The following is a 17,632-nucleotide window of genomic DNA, read 5'->3' as shown; positions in this document are numbered from 1 at the left end:
ACATTGTTAATACCATGTCATAGAAGTGTATTGTTAATACCATGTCATAGAAATACATTGTTAATATCATGTCATAGAAGTACAATGTTAATATCATTTCATAGAAAAACAATGTTAATACCATTTCATACAAAAAACTCAGCAAGATATCTGATATCCTTTGCAAAAACTACCTCCAATTGTCCATAGTTTTACCAGAAGCAATTGCAAGGCCCTCTACAAGAAGAAAAAAAAAAGTACACTGTTAATACTGTGTCATAGAACTACCTTCCTAGTGAAAATCACATTATGCATATCATAAACTTCAAGTGCACAGCTATATGAGCAAAATATAGAGCATGCTTTGTTACTGAAAAATTTGTTAATACTATGTCATGGAAGTACACTATTAATATTATGCCATAGACATCAACTCAATTGCAGGGTATGAACAGTTTAACAATTGTTCATACCACTTACTGGAAGCTAACAACTATATTTCATTTGCATAATAGGTACGATAAAAATGTATAACTGCAAAACCTCATGTTCATAAACCAACAACCTTGAAAAACATAATGGAAAACACAACCCTTTGGAACAAACCTAGGAACCCATAGCAAAAACCCCATCTTCGTAAACCAGCAACCTTGTAATACAACTGAAATTGAAAGAACAAGTGCTGCAGGTGAACTGGTTTAGCAACAAGTTGCTACCAAAACTGCCATGACAGAAACAAACAATATGAGCTGCAGCAGTCAATGCCTTGATTTTCTTTTCATTTTTTGCCATTGGTAAAAAATATTAAATGTCTTCTTTCTTGCTAACTAATGGCAACGAACCTTATATTGAGCAAACCCTTTTGCAGTTTTCATGGATATGGTAATTAATTAAGATTAGTAAATTTGATGTGACACAAAAGCAAATGGAGATTACACCACGTGAGGTGTAGCCCCACTAAGTTATGGTGTTCAATAATTGGAAGAAAAAAAATGTACATACTGTTATTTGGTTGAAGCTTCGGTTGACAGCAACTTGAACCATTTTTCTCCAAACATCACTGCTAACCATTGCATCCGTTGTTATTACCTGTCCATGTAATTATATTAGTTAATAACTAGTCAAACATCAAGCGAGAAACACTAGAAGACATACTCCAAGCATGGTAGCCATATTGGGGTGGATCATCCTGGAACCTTTTGCCATTCCCCTAATTCTTATATTTGTCTCTCCAACCTGAAAAATTCACCAGTTTTTTTTAAGGACCAGCCTGGTTTCTATTTTACTGCCTACAGGTTTCAAAAATAAAAACATGATATTGCCAAAGTTTTGTACAGCTAATCAGCAATTAACATAATCCAAAAAGTAGCAGATATTGCATTCCCTACAGATATAAATACATGAAACTAGATCTTGCACACCTGACACTGAATTGCCACACTCTTACTAACAGGGTCGGTTGTTGTGATTGCCAATGCTACATCATCTGCCCTACAGACCAAGGCAAAATGACTTCTCAGGGAGATGATTTAAAAATGTTAAGCCCAAGGTTTCATAGAAAAAGAAAAACACGAATTGAAATTCGATGCTGAAAATAAATTAAGTTCAAAACCATTAACATTTACCCCTTAGTTGATGCTGATAGTGAATTAACTAGTTTTGGAAGAGATTTTAGAAGTGCTTCCTACGTATGAAAATTAAAAAATGAATCGTTTGTACAACACTTAGAACAGATCATGTTATAAATCTTCCTAAAAATCATCATGCAACATTTATCAGCTGATCTCTTAATATTTCAAGAAATCCTATGCAAATCAGTATCATTAGAATTTGAGCATAACATGGAAACAGGAATATGATGGTTATATAGTACCTTTTTTATCCTTTGGCCAATCACACCAGTGGATTCAATCAGCACTTCCGCAGGCTTCATTTGAAGTAGTTGCAGTACAAAGTAACCCAGACTTGATCGTCGGCCCTGGCTGGTCCTTTTCCGACCGCTCTCACTATTGGCTGTGGCCGGAGCACTAAGATCGCTGGCTTGGTTTCCACGAAGGGAGAGAGACAAGAGAGAGAGAGCCCATAATTTTTTTTTTTTTTAAAAAAAACTAATTTAATACTAAATGGGTAATAAAGGTATTTCATTTAACTAATTAAATTAAAAAATGTTGCAGCTGTCAGTTTTGGGTTTATTTTAGGTATGTTTCTATGTTTTAAATAGTGTAGAGTATATTTATAGTTTTATGTATAGGAATGAGTGTTTCACTAATTTTGTATAAAAACAAAGTAGGTTTTATTGAAATTTCAATTAAAACTTTCTGATTGAATCATGGTTCCAAGCATGTCCCGAGCATTACTCGTTTTTTACCGGAAGGACTGTTGATCATAAAATGGGACTCTATGACGACATTTACGGCTGGATCGATGTGTACATGGTGCCTTCGTTGATTAAGTTAGGTTCATGTTTCGAGGTTAATTAGTTGTTTAAATAGAAATGGTTGATGTAATTTATGCTTGGCTTTTGTATTTCTAATGAATAATATGCATGGAAATATTGTCATCATCCATGAATTTTTTTTTTATTGGTCAAGTCACGGGAAATTATAGAATAGTACGGTATTACTAAGTCAGTTAATGATATTTTCACTCAAAACATGCCATGTGTCATTTTAGAAAGGAAATAATTATTTGTTTTATAGCTGGACTTTATTTATATCAACTGAAAAAAAAAATTAGAAAAAAAAAATGCCCCAGCAACCCAACGCCACCCTTGTGCCTTCTTTTTTCTCTGTCAGCCATCAACAATCATTAGTCACAAGTAAGCCAAATCCCCATAACCCAATAAATTGTTACGACTAGGAAACTTCATCATCATTGTCAATGAATAAAAAATTATCTAATCTTAATATCTGATGGAGCTTATTAGATCCATAACCGAGAACCAAAAATAATACCCAACACAATCAACCTTTTCAATATCAATTTCCTATTGGTCAATTTGTAGCTTGTCTATGATACACCCACTTCCCATGACAACCTTCTTCACATCTAATGGCAATCTATAATTTAGAAGTCAACAAACCAGTGAGATCTTCATCAACGAAAAAATATAGATGGATCTTGCAGTAGCCACCAAAAGGTTGAGAGGCAAACATGGCTATGATTTAGCAATGAGAGAGAGAGAGAGAGAGAGAGAGAGAGAGAGAGAGAGTGTAGGTGACTGGGTTGGGGTGGGCGATTGCTCGTCTCTTGTTTTTTCTAATTTTTTTATTTTCTTAATTTTATTTTAAATGATAAAAATTAGGTTTCAATTCCATCTGTAAAATAAAATGTAAGTTGTTTAAAAATATAACACCTAACATAGCATATTTTGAGTAAAAGTGGGGCGGAGGTGTGCTTAGGCCTTCAAGGGCCTTGGCCCTCCCAAGATTCTGAAATAGTATATATATTGTCTTTGTATTGTACAACTTAGGACAATATATATATTAAATTAATGCTTGTGGCCTCCCACAATAAAGAGAAAGAGGGATTTACATTTCCCCCTCCAACTAAAAGACTCTTTTCTTAGCAATATGGCAAACTTACTCCTAGATTCTACCAACATAATTAATAAAAATTAAAAGAAACAGCCAATCAAATCTTTCTTTCACAAGTATATTTAAGAAAATAGGAAATTAAAGATAATCTGTTATTTATTTATTTACAAGCTTAACACTGGAAAAGAAATTAACTTTAAATTCTAATATATTGGCCCCTCCACACATAAAATCCTGACTCACCGTACAATTTGTCCAACTCGCCATCCATATGGAACAAACAATCTTGTAAACCATGCCCTTTTAGGGCTCGTTTGGTACACAGGATTGTCTTGGCATGGACTATGCTTAGGGACTGGCTTGGCTTGGCTTGGCTTGGTCTAAGTTGGATAACACTTATCCTACGTTTGGTGTATGTTTGGACTAGGACTAGAATTTTTTTATTTTTTCAAAAATATCTATATATATGTATATATGTATTTTATAATATATAAAATATATATATGTATATATACATACATATAATATATATAGGTGTATATATGTATATTATAATATACATGGGTATAATACATATACATATATTTATATATATGTATGTATAGTATAATATATAATATATATATACGGGTATGTTATAATAATAATAATAATAATAATAATAATATACATGTATATACGTGTATATACATATATTATATATGTATGTATATATACATATACATTATATATATTATAAAATACATATTTATATATAATATATGTATAATATATGTATATATATTATATATTATAATATACATATATATATATGTATATACATGTATATAATATATGTGTATATAGGTGTATCTATATATTAATATATATATATGGGTATAATACATATATATGTATATTATAATATATATACATATAGTATAAATATATAATGTATATGTGTATATATGTGTGTATATGTATATTATAATACATACATGGGTATAATATATATACACATATATGTATATATACTTATATATATATATATATTACATATATACATGTATGCTATTATTATAATATTAATATGTGTATATGGGTATATTATAATAATAATATACGTGTATATATCTATATGTATTTATACATTATATATATACATGTATATACATGTATATATGTACATTAATATATAATATAATATATATTACATATATACATGTATACATGTATGCTATTATTATAATATTAATATGTATGTGTATATGAGTATATTATAATAATAATATATGTGTATATATCTATATGTATTACTTATATATATTACATATATACATGTATGCTATTATTATAATATTAATATGTGTATATGGGTATATTATAATAATAATATACGTGTATATATCTATATGTATTTATATATTATATATATATGTGTATATATACGTGTATATATGTACATTAATATGTAATATAATATATATTACATATATACATGTATACATGTATGCTATTATTATAATATTAATATGTATGTGTATATGAGTATATTATAATAATAATATATGTGTATATATCTATATGTATTTATATATATTATATATGTATATATGTGTTTATATATATACATGTATATGTGTATATACATGTATATATGTACATTATAGTATATGTGTATGTAATAATAATAATAATAATAATAATAATAATAATAATAATAGTAATATATGTTATTAGTATTACAATATAATATATGCATCTTATACATTGGTGAACATAGGACTAGCTAATCCTCCCTTTCTACATGGGCTTAGTAGTCCCCTCTTAATGAGGTGTTTTTAGTGGGCCCGGTATTAGCAATCCCATCTAAGACTAGAATTAAATGAAACAAACATGGTACTAAATTTAGCCCAATCCAGTCCAAGCCAAGACTGTGTACCAAACGACCCCTTAGAGTTGTACCTCTCTGAAAGGGTACTTGGGTCTTTTCAAAGTATGAAAGCGTAACTTTAGAAAGAGAGAAGAATATTCAAAACTTGGTTAGCGAGCTCAGCTCTCATTATCCAGAGTCAGTGACTTCTGACTCAGCTGAGAGATGTGCCCACAAAAGATGAGCTGAGCAAAAGTAAAGAATTACGCTCATTACTCGGAGTCAGTTCTAAAGAAATGTTAACTGGAATTTGGAATCCAGCTTCTGGTTTCCAATCTGCTGGTGGAATCAGTATTTGCATTGCATGCAGCTGGGTGCTCTTCTCCAGAAGCTTCCTTCCTTCCAGCAATATATACATAATAGCTCTAGAAAAGTAAATAACCCCTGTTAGCTGATGAGCCAATCTACCAAGTTCTGCAGAATTTGTAGGCTCTTCCTTTCGTTTCTTTTATTTCTTTTGTCTTTTGTTGTGAACTGAATAGAAACTTCATATATTAACTTTCCTTTTTATTCTTTGCTTCCATTTAATGTGTGGCTGTGAGTTTTCTGGCCAATAAATAATACTACATGGTAATGAGTTACCACAATCCCTAAACACATACCTTTAGTTTTAATACCATTAAAATGTAATTTAGTCAACCTGGTAATGACTTACTATCGTAAAAAGAAGAAGAAAAAAACCAATTACTCTCATGTCAATGTCATCCCCTGCTTGTAATTTGTTACACAGAGGATTGCAACCAAGGCAGACATGGGATTTGGAAATCCTTTGGAATGGTAGCATGTTTGGGTGGTCTGAGCAACGAGGAAGTTTCCTTGAAGTTTTTGGAGAATTTAAGAAAAAAAAAAAATAGCATTATGGTGTCACCACAGCCCCAATCTTCACCTCTTCTTATTCCGCGACTCTGTCTGTCCTCCGGCGAATTGGAACCATGTTGTGTCCTACTCCTCCTCAGCAGCAGCAACCTCAATCTCTGCAAGCCTTGGCACGCAGCCAGTCCTTGTGTCTTCGACAATCTCAGTCTCCCCGGACTTCACAACGCTGCCGCTCTTTAAACTACAATTCAGGTTTTATTTATTTATTATTTTTTTTTTTTTGTTTTGGTTCTCACCTATAAATTTCAATTTAAAGGTCCAAATTAGGTTCTCATACATTAGACTAGCCGCTCAAAATGTAGCAAGAATTGAATTATTTTTCCCTTTTTGTTATTTAGAGGTAGAGATTACTGTTTGGAGTTTGATCTCAACTGTTCAGTGCCCTGCCTTGACAGTCTACTCTGCAGGCTGTTTTCGGTTCAGTGATCTCAACTGTTCCTTCCTACCAAGTTTGTGGATGTGATTAAGGTTGTTCATTGCGATTTTGAACGCCAAAGGCAGCACAAGTCCACGGGCTTGTGCTTATTGGCCTGAGAAAAAGCCCTTGCTTAGGAGATATCCTCTCTTTCTTGTTGGTTGAGCCTGATCTACGACCACCCTCTCCTTCGACCTTGAAGTCTGCTTCTTCTTCTTTTTCTTTTGTTGGCTGTCTATACCGCACCACCGGGAGATGCACTTGAGATAGGGAAGTTTGTGTAGTGGGTGCTGATTGGTGTGAGAACATAGTATAACTAGTGAACTTCTATATGCAATAGGCTGACATCAAGGGTTGACCTTAAGCCCTTGTATTTTTTTCCTTGGCTATGGACGACTGTTATGTTATTCGCATATGACATCGTGTTGGTTTATAACACCAAATTAGGGTTAATTGTTAAGCTTAGAAGCATAAAGGACCAGTTTAGAATCTAATATGTTATGTTATGCAAGAAAAAGTACTTGGTATATGGAGTAACTTAGCACAACTAGGAGTTGACAAGAAGACACAGCAAAGATTGATGACCGCATGATCCCTAAGAGTGATCATTTTTTGGTACTTCAAAGTTTGACTGTCCATAATGAAGGAGAGATTGAAGACCATGTTATCACAGAATTAAAGTGTCATGGACGATAGTAGTGAACTAACTGCTCTTGAATTTTTGTGTCACTGTAAGGCGAGCTTTGTTCTATGGTTCAGAATTTTGGGCCATCACAGCACGTTTCTAAAATAGTAAGTGTAGTTGAGATCTGGGGATGTCAAGATGGATATGTAGCGGCACTAGGAGGCACATGATAAGAAATGAGATAATCTTAAGTAGGTGGAAATAGTTTGCATAAAGGCAGAGTTGAGCTGAGCTTAGCATCTGTACTTGCAAAAAGAGAATTTCTGAGTAACCGGCTTACTTTGGTGCAGAGGAATCACCTTAGCAAATTTGTATAATTGTTTGCAAAATTCGTCCACGTATTTTCAGATCACAGGACTTACTCCTCTCTCTCCCAACCCTGTATATTGTAGGAAACGATGCAGATTACAGTCCGGATTTCTCAAACGCCACAATTGAATTTGTGATCAAAGGTGAGTTTCCTTGAAATCAAGATAAGCAGAAGCGTGGTTTTTATTTTCTCTCTCTTTTTATTGAGTTATTTGTATACATGATTTTTATTCATTGTGTAGTTTGGTTGTGCAGGATTGAATAGTTTGAACATTAAGAAGAACCTCAGCAGGTTGCCTTTGCTCAGCAAAGGTTCGCATGATGACAACAGCAACCATTACAAGCAACAATACCAGACGACAGTAATGTTAAAACCTCATAATCATGATAAAATCATTTTTGTACTTCATTGAACCATTTTTATAATTTCAGGGATCTGACGATTCCAACCCCACCGAGTCGCTTTTACTGAGCGTTAGTCCCCATGCTGACACTGACCAAGACGAGCTGGGCAATGTAACAAGGGTAGTGGTAAAGACTCATAACCTTAATTAAACCATTTTTTTCTCTTACATTCTTGCAACTTGAACTTATTTTCAGTTTCAGGGCTCTGTAGATTCCGATCCGAGTGTGTCTCCTTTACCTTGCATTAGTACCCAAGCTGATACTGACTATGATGGGCGAGACAGTGCGGTAAGGATAATGGTCAAAGGCCATAACTATAACAAAACCAAACTTTTAACTTTGACATTATGTTGCAACACTTTTATAGTTCCAGTTGAAACTTATTTGCTCAGGGATCTGATGACAACCTCAGTGACTCGCTTTTACCAAGCAGTATTCCTCGCATTAGCACCGACTATGACGAACCGGGCAATCCGGCAGTGGTAAAAACTCATGACCATAATCAACTCCCTCTTTTCACTATTTCTTGTGCGATAAGCAGTTTTATGATTTTAATTTAACTTAGAAATAGTTATAAGGCTCTTACAGTTCATAATGGCAGGGCCCTTCTGGTTCAAATCCTAGTGAGTCTGCAGCAATTAACATTGGCTGGCAGGATGAACATAATGATTTTGGCCAGCCACATCACAGGACAAGGGTGATGCTCAAAACTTATATTAAACTATAGCATTTTGTTAATATCTCTTGTGAGGTTTATTTGGCACCCATTTTAATTTCAAACTGAAGTGATTATAACTTCTATGTAGGTAACTGCCTTAGAGTTGACCTTTATGCTCGTTGGTTTCAACCTAGAAATATTGTCAGCCGGTTTCGATCAGGTTTCCTCCACAAGTAAGCCTCGTTATGCACTGATCAGTTTGCTGTTGGCCGTTGCGGCTGTGTTTACTTGCATCTGGGAGCTCATTTATAATGGTATGAAGGAGAGAGATGCATCTCCGAATAGCACGGTTTTTGGTACGTTGCCTGACATTTTCGGATTGGGACTTGCTGTGATTCAATGTGTTTGCTCGGCAGTGCAGTATTATTTCCTCCATCATCATCATAGTAATCCAATGAAACTGTCCCCTGTGCCTCTCTTTTTCTTCAGCTGTTTGGTGGTTTTGAAATTAAAAGGAAACTAGGGCCACACTGCATATATATTCAGACGCTAAAGCTTATGACAGTAGGCAATATGTTTCCTGAGTTCTGTATACGTATCGATTACGAATGCAAAATAGGAAGCATGAGAAGTATTTATCTACTTTGTTCCCTGGATCCATGCATACTTCTGGAAATTTCACTTTATTGTGTTTGTGTATGTTCTGATGAGTTTGTCTTTCTCTGTTAGGCTTTATTGTGTTTGGCTTTTAGTCATCCAAAAGAGTAAATTTTTTTTTTTTTTTTTTTAATATCTTGCGAATTTAATTCATTTTTTTTTATTTGGCCAATTTCATGGTTACAGATTAATAAATATTTTTGTCCAATTTCTGTTAAAAGTTAATAAATATTTTTTAAACCAATTGAAAAACTAGCTATACAAGACAAAATTTGAAAAACACGAGCTAAATTTGCCAAAGAGGTAAAACATAGGACCAATTTCACATTGGGAGGGAGGGGATCTGCTGTCTCTATTTTTAATGTCCGTTCGTGTTCCTTATATAATTTGTTGACATGTGGCCACCCACTTAACTCCAATACTAACACTGTTAACTTTACTTTCAATAAAATAAAATTAAAAGAAATTAAACCCTAAACAAAACAAACAGCAGTCACAAAGTTACCAACCCAATACCCAACCTTGACAGCCCCAAACCTCACTGGTTCCAGCCCCCTCACCTAAGCCACACACAACCTCCACCCTGCTGCCCACTTCTCCTCCACTACCACCTCCTCCTCTTCTTCCCGATCTCCCTTCAAATTTGAGTTTCTCAATTGAGAGTACTAGTATATGGTGATTTTGTGACTAAGGGTGGAGGTCAGGGAAGGGGAGGAAGGGGAAGTGGCATGAACGTCATGAGGGGTGGTGGCTGCTGCTGCTATAGTGTCGGTTTTTTCATTTCTAAATTCTATTAAGTTAACGGTGTTACTTCGGGGTTAAGTGAATAGACATGTGTCAAACAATTAGACAAGATACATAAGGGTACATGTAATTTGGGGACAGCAGATCCGCTCCCGTTAAGGCTCAGTGGGACCTGGGCATCGGGTTCTAACTTGTAATCCCACTCTCCCGATAAAAACGAAGGGAAAAGAAAAAAAGAAGACGGCATCAAAATACAGAGCCCATGGCCAAAACCAGGCAGGCGACCACCACCTCATCGTCAAAAGTATTAGCTCAACTACCGTTACCTTATTGACCAAAAAGGAAGAAACAGAGTGAGTTCTTTTTCTTATCTGTTTTCCTCTTCTCTTCCAAATTGTATCATGTCTATTTGAATATGCTGCTCTTGGTACAAATACTATTACTGGATCTGGAAATTTCATTGCCACATTATTTATTTGTCATCTTTTTTAAATTTATGCTTTTGGGTGGTTTCAAATCCAGCTCTGGGTTTGTTTTATAGCTTTGGTATTGGGTTTCTGAGTCTGAAGGTTGGTTTCCTTTGTGGAATTATTTGAAGGATTTATTTCGATAATATGTTTTGTTTATGGGTGCACATAACTGGGTGGTTTTCTGGGTAGGCTTTTGACATATTAGGTTCATTTATTGGCACCTTAAAGAACTGATAAAGAGTATGGATTCTTTAAAGTTCGTTTTTTTCATTCATTTCAGATTCATTCCTAATACAAATTTGTAAAATTTCATTTCTGTACACTATATTTGTTCCTTTTCTTTTAATGTTTTCAATCATGCCCTGCTGCTACCAGTAATTGAATCTGGTAATGGTTGGTACTTGGTTGTCTGCTGCTGAGTATGTGATACTGGGTTTTGTTCGACTCCTCAGCCTTCTTTTTTTTATCGTCTCATACTTCTGTAACTTTAGGATTCAGTCTTAAGGAAGTTTTTATGTGTAATTCTTTTCTTTTTCTGTAGCTGTTTACTTTTGATTGGACTCCTATCTTTTTTTGTATCTTAATAATCTTTGTTCTCCTTTCCTTTGTAATTACAAATGGTTCCTTCTTCACACAAACCACTTCTATGGAGTTCAATGCTTTTTGGGTCCTTTAATTGTATTAAATATTCATGTGTTTCCTTATGTCAGCTCTTTGGCTTGTGCTTGTCTATTATAAAACCATCATCGTTTGAAATATTGTTAAAATGTTTCAGGTATATAAATATTTAAAATATGGAAGGTATTGTAGTAAGAAGGGTTATTCCCTCAGACAATAGTTGCCTCTTCAATGCGGTTGGGTAAGCTCCAATACAACCTTCTATTCTATCCATTGTCTTTTGCAATGAACTGAGCTGCGTCATTTAAGGTCAATTTTTCTATTCAATAGTCACCCTTCATTTGTAGGTATGTTATGGACCATGACAAGAAAAAAGCTCCTGAGTTGAGACAGGTATATGAACATTCAGAGATTAAAAGTTCACAACAATAGATAAACCATGAGTTTTTGTCCTTATGTAGCTCCATGTTTGTATTAAGCATGCATAAGTGCGATACATCCTGATCATTTTGTGGTCATCCATGATGTGAAGGTTATAGCAGCAACAGTAGCAAGTGATCCAACTAAGTATTCTGAAGCATTTCTCGGTAAACCAAATGAAGAGTATTGTGCTTGGATTCTTGACTCTGAGAAGTGGGGAGGTCTGTTAAAAATAAATAAACTTTCCTTTTCCCACGTATATGATAATTGGTTACCAAACAAAATGCAAAATGAAAAGCTTTTCCTGTGAAAGTTTTGGTTATTTCTGATAGCCAACTAAGTATCTAAACCTTAATTATACAATACTGGCTTATGTCTTCTTCTACAGTATTGGAACATTGTTGATATATTTGACAACGTTTTTGTGCCTTGACGGTTCAAGAAATAGTTTGTGTAGCCACTTGTCTATAAGATTAACTTCAAATGTTTTTCTTCTATTGTTGACTTCTCTGTCCCAATCCAGCACTGGGATACCATCAGATTTCGCTTGCTGAATGTTAATTTGAAATCTGTTGTACAGGTGCCATAGAGCTTTCAATTTTAGCAGATTATTATGGGCGTGAAATTGCAGCATATGATATTCAAACTACACGTTGTGATCTGTATGGTCAGGTTAGCATTAGTAGTGAGTTCTCGTGTATATTAATCTTGTCAGCTTTCCATTTCTGAATGTTTATGCTCATTTTTGTATTGGGTACTGTTGACAGGAGAAGAAGTATTCCGAAAGGGCTCTGCTGATCTATGATGGGCTTCATTATGATGCTTTAGCTGTATGTGGTTCTGATGATTTATGTTAATTTTCTGTTTCTTAGTTTTACTGGTTATCAATGTGGACGGATAATTAAGACGTGGCTTCACTATGGCCTCAAGTAGGGCCAATTTTTTGGACATATGCGGTTTCCTTATTTTACCAAAATGCCCTTAAATAAATCCAAATTTTCAACATCCAACCATGTTCCCCTATGTGTTTTGAGTTTTTAACATGTATGCACATAGGACTCAAATAGCCTGAGAGCCACACCTCTGTATCTCCCTAACGAATGTAATGTTAATCTCCTTCACAAAAACACGTACTGCTCAATGGCTATTGAATCTTCCCTTTTTCCCACGCTTTCTTTACCTATGTGCTGAGAGACTTTGCCTCGTAGGTCTTGGCTCTTGCTCTTTTCAAGTTGTACCTTTTCCTGATTTATAATTTATGTGAAATAATTTTCCAATATATGTTAAAACGAAGATAGTTACTGATCTTAAAGCTATTTTATTTGTAGACATTTGCTCTCCACTGTTTGTGATTGAGATTTAATTTTTCCAGTTAATGGTCATTGGTTTCTGCGTTGTATTGTATCAGATGTCACCCTTTGAGGGAGCTCCAGAGGAGTTTGATCAGACTATATTTGCAGTTAAGGACAGTACCATTGGGCCGGTTGAGGGGCTCGCTCTTAATCTTGTGAAGGAGCAACAAAGGTAGTGCTTATGGTTTATAATATGTGAAACCATGAAATGTTCCTTAGGCATTTATTCTGGAATTAGCACGTTGAGATGATAAAAGATGCAGAGCATGTGATTTGGGGGATTATTTCTGATACTTCCACTCTACACATGTAGCTCAGTGTGCAGAAGTATTCTAGTTCACTTTACATCAACCAACCTAGTTTACAAACCTATACAAGTTGAAGAGACAATAGTTTTTAACTTCTAGTGCACAGTCTTGAAAAAAATTTCCTGATCTCTATGTACAGAGGGCATCCTAGTTGTTGAACCTAAATAGTACTACAGTGCATGCTTATAAAGTCTGGTTTATGAACATTTCAAAATAATAATCAATAAAATTGTTCTCGACTTAAGATGATTGAGAACTATAGGACATGTCAGATGCGTTTAGCCTGTATGTAAAGTTTTCAATCCATGCCTATCCAATAGAAAAAAGGGATAAAAAGATTAATTTTCTGTGAACTTTTTTCTGGTGTTTTGCTGACTAAGTTATCAAAATGCTTGAGGTCATGGGTGTTTCGTCGCTGTTAGTTCCGTTTTGTGCTCCTACTACTCTTATAGCTTAGGTATACCATGATTATGCCTTAATACTATAATGCTGCTTCTCAGTAAAAGGAGATACACTGACACTGCCAATTTCACTTTGCGCTGTGGGGTGTGCCAACTTGGACTAGTCGGCCAGAAGGTTATTTCTTAACTTACCTCTTTTGATTTTCTAAATGTTTGTGGTTGTGCGCATGAGATTTCCTTTATTCTTAGTATACTGAATAAATTTTGATGAATATTCAGGAGGCTGTGGAGCATGCACGAGCGACAGGGCATGTCAACTTTCAAGAATACAGATAACAGAAATATAGTCCCAATTTCATTGCAGTGTAACTCCTTTGTATTCACTTATTGTTTCAATGTCTGTCAAATAAGTATAACGTTGGATGTTGCGATTTATGTAGTCTGGGAAATGTTGTACCGTACCAACAAAAAGAACAAACATAGGAAAAATACTGTTGTAGCAGGTTTTACCATCATTTTATGGGTCTTATGTTCCGGTGAATCGATTGAATACCCTTTACCTTGTTTGTTATTGCCCTCAAACTTATTTGATTCTTCTTCATTCTCCCAAGAAAATCCATTAGCTCGAACAAATTTATACCTCAACTTTGAGATGGGTCCTGTCAGCTGGTTGTTTGAAATCGACAAATTGGGAAACATTTTAAGACCAGTAATGGCTGAAGAGCTGAACTCACCAACCAGGCCAGCATCATTTACAGTGATTGATGTCAAACGGCCATTACTACAAGCTATCCTAAACCAATTCAGGGGGAATCCATCGAAGACAAGAACTTTCCAAGAAGGGTCTGCATTACGCCTTGTCTGTATAATGTAAAATGTATATGGCCAAAATTTACCTGGAAAGTAATAGTGTACGCATACACACAATGGAAAGTAGTAGTTTCCACTTTAGAGCCAGTATGCTGTTTTAACACAGGAACCAACTTCCTCAAACAGAGAGAATATAAAGCCAGAAATAAATTCTAATTAGAGAACAAACAGAAATAGAAACTTCAATAATATCATTCAGCTTGGAAAAAATTTGTTAATTCAGAATCACATCCTCAATTTCTTTGTTCTTAGAAATTAAAGAATTGCTAATCAATCAATTACAAAGTGGAAACTGTAACCTATACATCATATCATATACAACAAATAACAGAGCCAAGGTGGCCAGTTTCTATACTTCAAGAGTAGATCTCGCCTTCCTCCCACCAGATCTCTCCTTCTCCCAATCTCCGTTCAAAAAGGCCTCCTCATCCTGACCTTGCAACTCATCATCTTCCTAAGGAATACACCCAATTTCTTAAGCGGCAATCCAAAGCGGACCTGTAGAAAAGGATCTTCACTGCCACAGCCACACAGCATCTCAAGTTGTTTGAGATCCTGTAAAGGTTCATCAAATTGCACTGACTTCTTCATGTTCGAAATGGCACGACAAGCCAACTCCCTTTGCTTCATCCGCTGCATCGATTTTCTCCTTGGTGGAGAATCAGGTACACCGTTAAGTATCTTGTTTGCTTTCAATATAGTACCTGAAAATCGTAGCTTTAGTGCATGAATTCGGACAGCCTTACATTGGGAAAGATTCTCTGAGGCCTGATCCATGGCATTATCAACAAGGGTGGCCAACTCATCGTGTTTGGTTGAATCAACTGACTGAGAATCAGAAACACCAAGCCCTTGACTTTGAAGAACGCTAGAAGGAGAAGAGGTCTTGCCCTGTTTCAGTTTGGGTAACACTGCCAAACCCTTGACTTTGGGCAGAGGAGAAGGACAAACAGACTTGGGGTTTTTCTCCAGGGCTTCCTTCCACTTGCTCTCAAAAACACCACTGAGATGCTTGGCTGCTGCACGCTCAATCCTCCCAGGCGGATAATATCTTAAAGCATTTGACAAGGTAAGCCTCACATCAGCAGCAAACCCATCAGGACTGGAGTAGACACCCCTCTCCAATTTGGATTTCACAGTACCGAAATCCATCGGCCTCCAGATGTCGTGGAAATAAACCGGATCAACCACAGGCTTCTCAAAGTACCCACTCACATGGCGGAGGTTCATCAGAGACCCCAAAATTTCAGAACAATCAAACTCAAAACCTAGTTTTTGCCTCTTGATCTTCTGAGTCTGACAGAGACCATCAAAACCTAACTCCTCCGATTTTCTATGCTTTCTAGGAGATGAAGCCAAAGGGATGGTCTTTATCTGTTTGGGCGACAAACCCTTGCGCAGAGGAAGAGAAGTAGTCGGCTTTTTCTCCACGGCTAAATTCTGTTGGGTCTTAAAAACCCTAGAAACCCTCTTGATCTTCTGGGTCTGAAATGGAAACTCAAACGGAGCAACGCCATCCCCCAATTGTTTACGCTTTCGATTTCGAGTAGACAACGCCATTCTCGATTCTCGACTCCAAAACCGAAAATTCGCACAATTGTTGGACAGTGAGTGAGAGAAAGAACTCGCTCGCTACTTTTAAAACCCAAAAATCACAAATCTTTGCAGAGAAGAAGAAAGATAACTCGCTCCTTCTTGAACCCAGAAAACCACTCGATCGTTGCAGACAAACAGAGCGACAACTCGTTGCTTCGTAAACCACTCGACCCAAAACTCGCCTCGCTCGTTGCAGAGAACAGAGAGAATGGGAGAGAGAAAGAGAGTTTCGGAAACTAAGGAGTGCAGTTCAGTGTTCAGGATTTAGGGTTTGCAGAGAAAGAGAGAGACGATAAAAGGAGGGGGAATGTATGCGTTCTGGCGCTAACGGTCTTCTTTTTGATGTTCAAAATGAAGGTCGGTGCTGTGACTTGATTGGTACTGAAGCTTTGTGAAACTTGCATCAGTAATACGCGTGATAAAGTAAAAAAGCCACGCGTAAACATGGAATGAAAAATATATTTTTTCTTTCCTATTCCCAAATGGACTTAATAGGTACAATTAGAAACACAAAATTTGTTTTTTCCTGTCCGAACTTTCAATTTGTTTTTTACTTCTCAACTTTGAGCTTGTGTCAATATCCCTTAAACATTCAGCTTTGTTACAATTTTCCGCTACTTTCCATCATGCACAACGCACATGACTAATTTTTGGGCCGTATACTTCAATTGATGTCTTAACAAAGCATTGACCCCAATATTCTCAACCAACAAACCTTCATTTTCGATTAAACACGCAAGTCATGAAATTGGGTGAGAGACAAGAGGCATACATGGTGAAGGTGTGTTAAAACAAGTTTGAACTAAAGGGGACAAAAAGGACCCTCAGTTTGATGGATTAATGGACATAACTAACAGGAGGGGGATCGACACAAATTGGAAGTTCTAGGAGTTTTAGAACCAAATTGGAAGTTCAAAAAGCAAAGTGGAACATGACCTATAACTCAGGGGCATTGCTCAACCTTTTCAACCAACTTAGCTATACTCTAAGAGCATTTCCAGCAAGCTCTGGCTGGGGGGGGGTTTGGGCAAAAAAATCGTTTCCAGCAACAAAGTCCAGCCCGGGCAAGCCATGGGACCCAGCAGACTGGGCTGGCCCGAGGGCGACTTCGGCCCGAGCAAGCGCCCGAGCAACGTGACGTCATGGCTGACGCCAGGCTGGCGTCAGCCCTCCAGCGGTTTAATTTTTTTTACTGTTGGCGCGTGCATTGCACGCGCCAATGTTAAAAAAAATTTAAACCGAAGCGCTACAGTAGCCGCCAATGGCTACATTACACGTGGCAGCGTATTGGCTCTCCGATCATATTTTTTCCAGCAATCCAACGGTAGCCAATGTTTGTACAATAAAAAAATGAAAAAAAATGGATAAAAATTTAAAAAAATACAAAAAAATTACTGATTTTTTTTTTCTCTATACCTTAT

The 17,632-nt window shown here is 36.0% G+C and overlaps 2 protein-coding genes across 8 annotated transcripts; both read left to right on the top strand.

Moving 5' to 3' along the window:
- On the top strand, window positions 5,484-9,563 carry LOC109948569. Of its 6 annotated transcripts, XM_020562125.1 has the most exons (9): window positions 5,488-5,852; window positions 6,158-6,495; window positions 7,796-7,855; window positions 7,968-8,074; window positions 8,145-8,243; window positions 8,313-8,405; window positions 8,510-8,599; window positions 8,719-8,814; window positions 8,924-9,563. In XM_020562125.1, the coding sequence occupies exons 2-9, from the start codon at window positions 6,360-6,362 to the stop codon at window positions 9,296-9,298; spliced, it is 1,056 nt and encodes a 351-aa protein (XP_020417714.1). In that variant the 5' UTR covers window positions 5,488-5,852; window positions 6,158-6,359; the 3' UTR covers window positions 9,299-9,563. The 6 variants fall into 6 exon arrangements, 5 of the variants coding, with proteins under 5 accessions (XP_020417716.1, XP_020417717.1, XP_020417714.1 ...); XR_002271217.1 differs by having other exon boundaries at window positions 5,484-6,495; window positions 8,706-8,814; window positions 8,924-9,040; XM_020562127.1 differs by having other exon boundaries at window positions 5,486-6,495; window positions 8,329-8,405; window positions 8,530-8,599.
- LOC18779283 (ubiquitin thioesterase OTU1) lies at window positions 10,223-14,316 on the top strand. Of its 2 annotated transcripts, none has more exons than XM_007211999.2 (9): window positions 10,223-10,529; window positions 11,422-11,505; window positions 11,612-11,657; window positions 11,797-11,905; window positions 12,265-12,356; window positions 12,452-12,514; window positions 13,093-13,208; window positions 13,845-13,920; window positions 14,025-14,316. In XM_007211999.2, the coding sequence occupies exons 2-9, from the start codon at window positions 11,441-11,443 to the stop codon at window positions 14,079-14,081; spliced, it is 624 nt and encodes a 207-aa protein (XP_007212061.1). In that variant the 5' UTR covers window positions 10,223-10,529; window positions 11,422-11,440; the 3' UTR covers window positions 14,082-14,316. The 2 variants fall into 2 exon arrangements, with proteins under 2 accessions (XP_007212061.1, XP_020417718.1); XM_020562129.1 differs by lacking the exon at window positions 10,223-10,529 and adding an exon at window positions 10,646-10,745.

Source organism: Prunus persica, chromosome G4 (genome assembly GCF_000346465.2).
Source record: "Prunus persica cultivar Lovell chromosome G4, Prunus_persica_NCBIv2, whole genome shotgun sequence".
Lineage (NCBI taxonomy): Eukaryota > Viridiplantae > Streptophyta > Magnoliopsida > Rosales > Rosaceae > Prunus > Prunus persica.
Note: the sequence above shows the minus strand (reverse complement) of the source record. Positions and strands in the feature narration are given on the sequence as shown.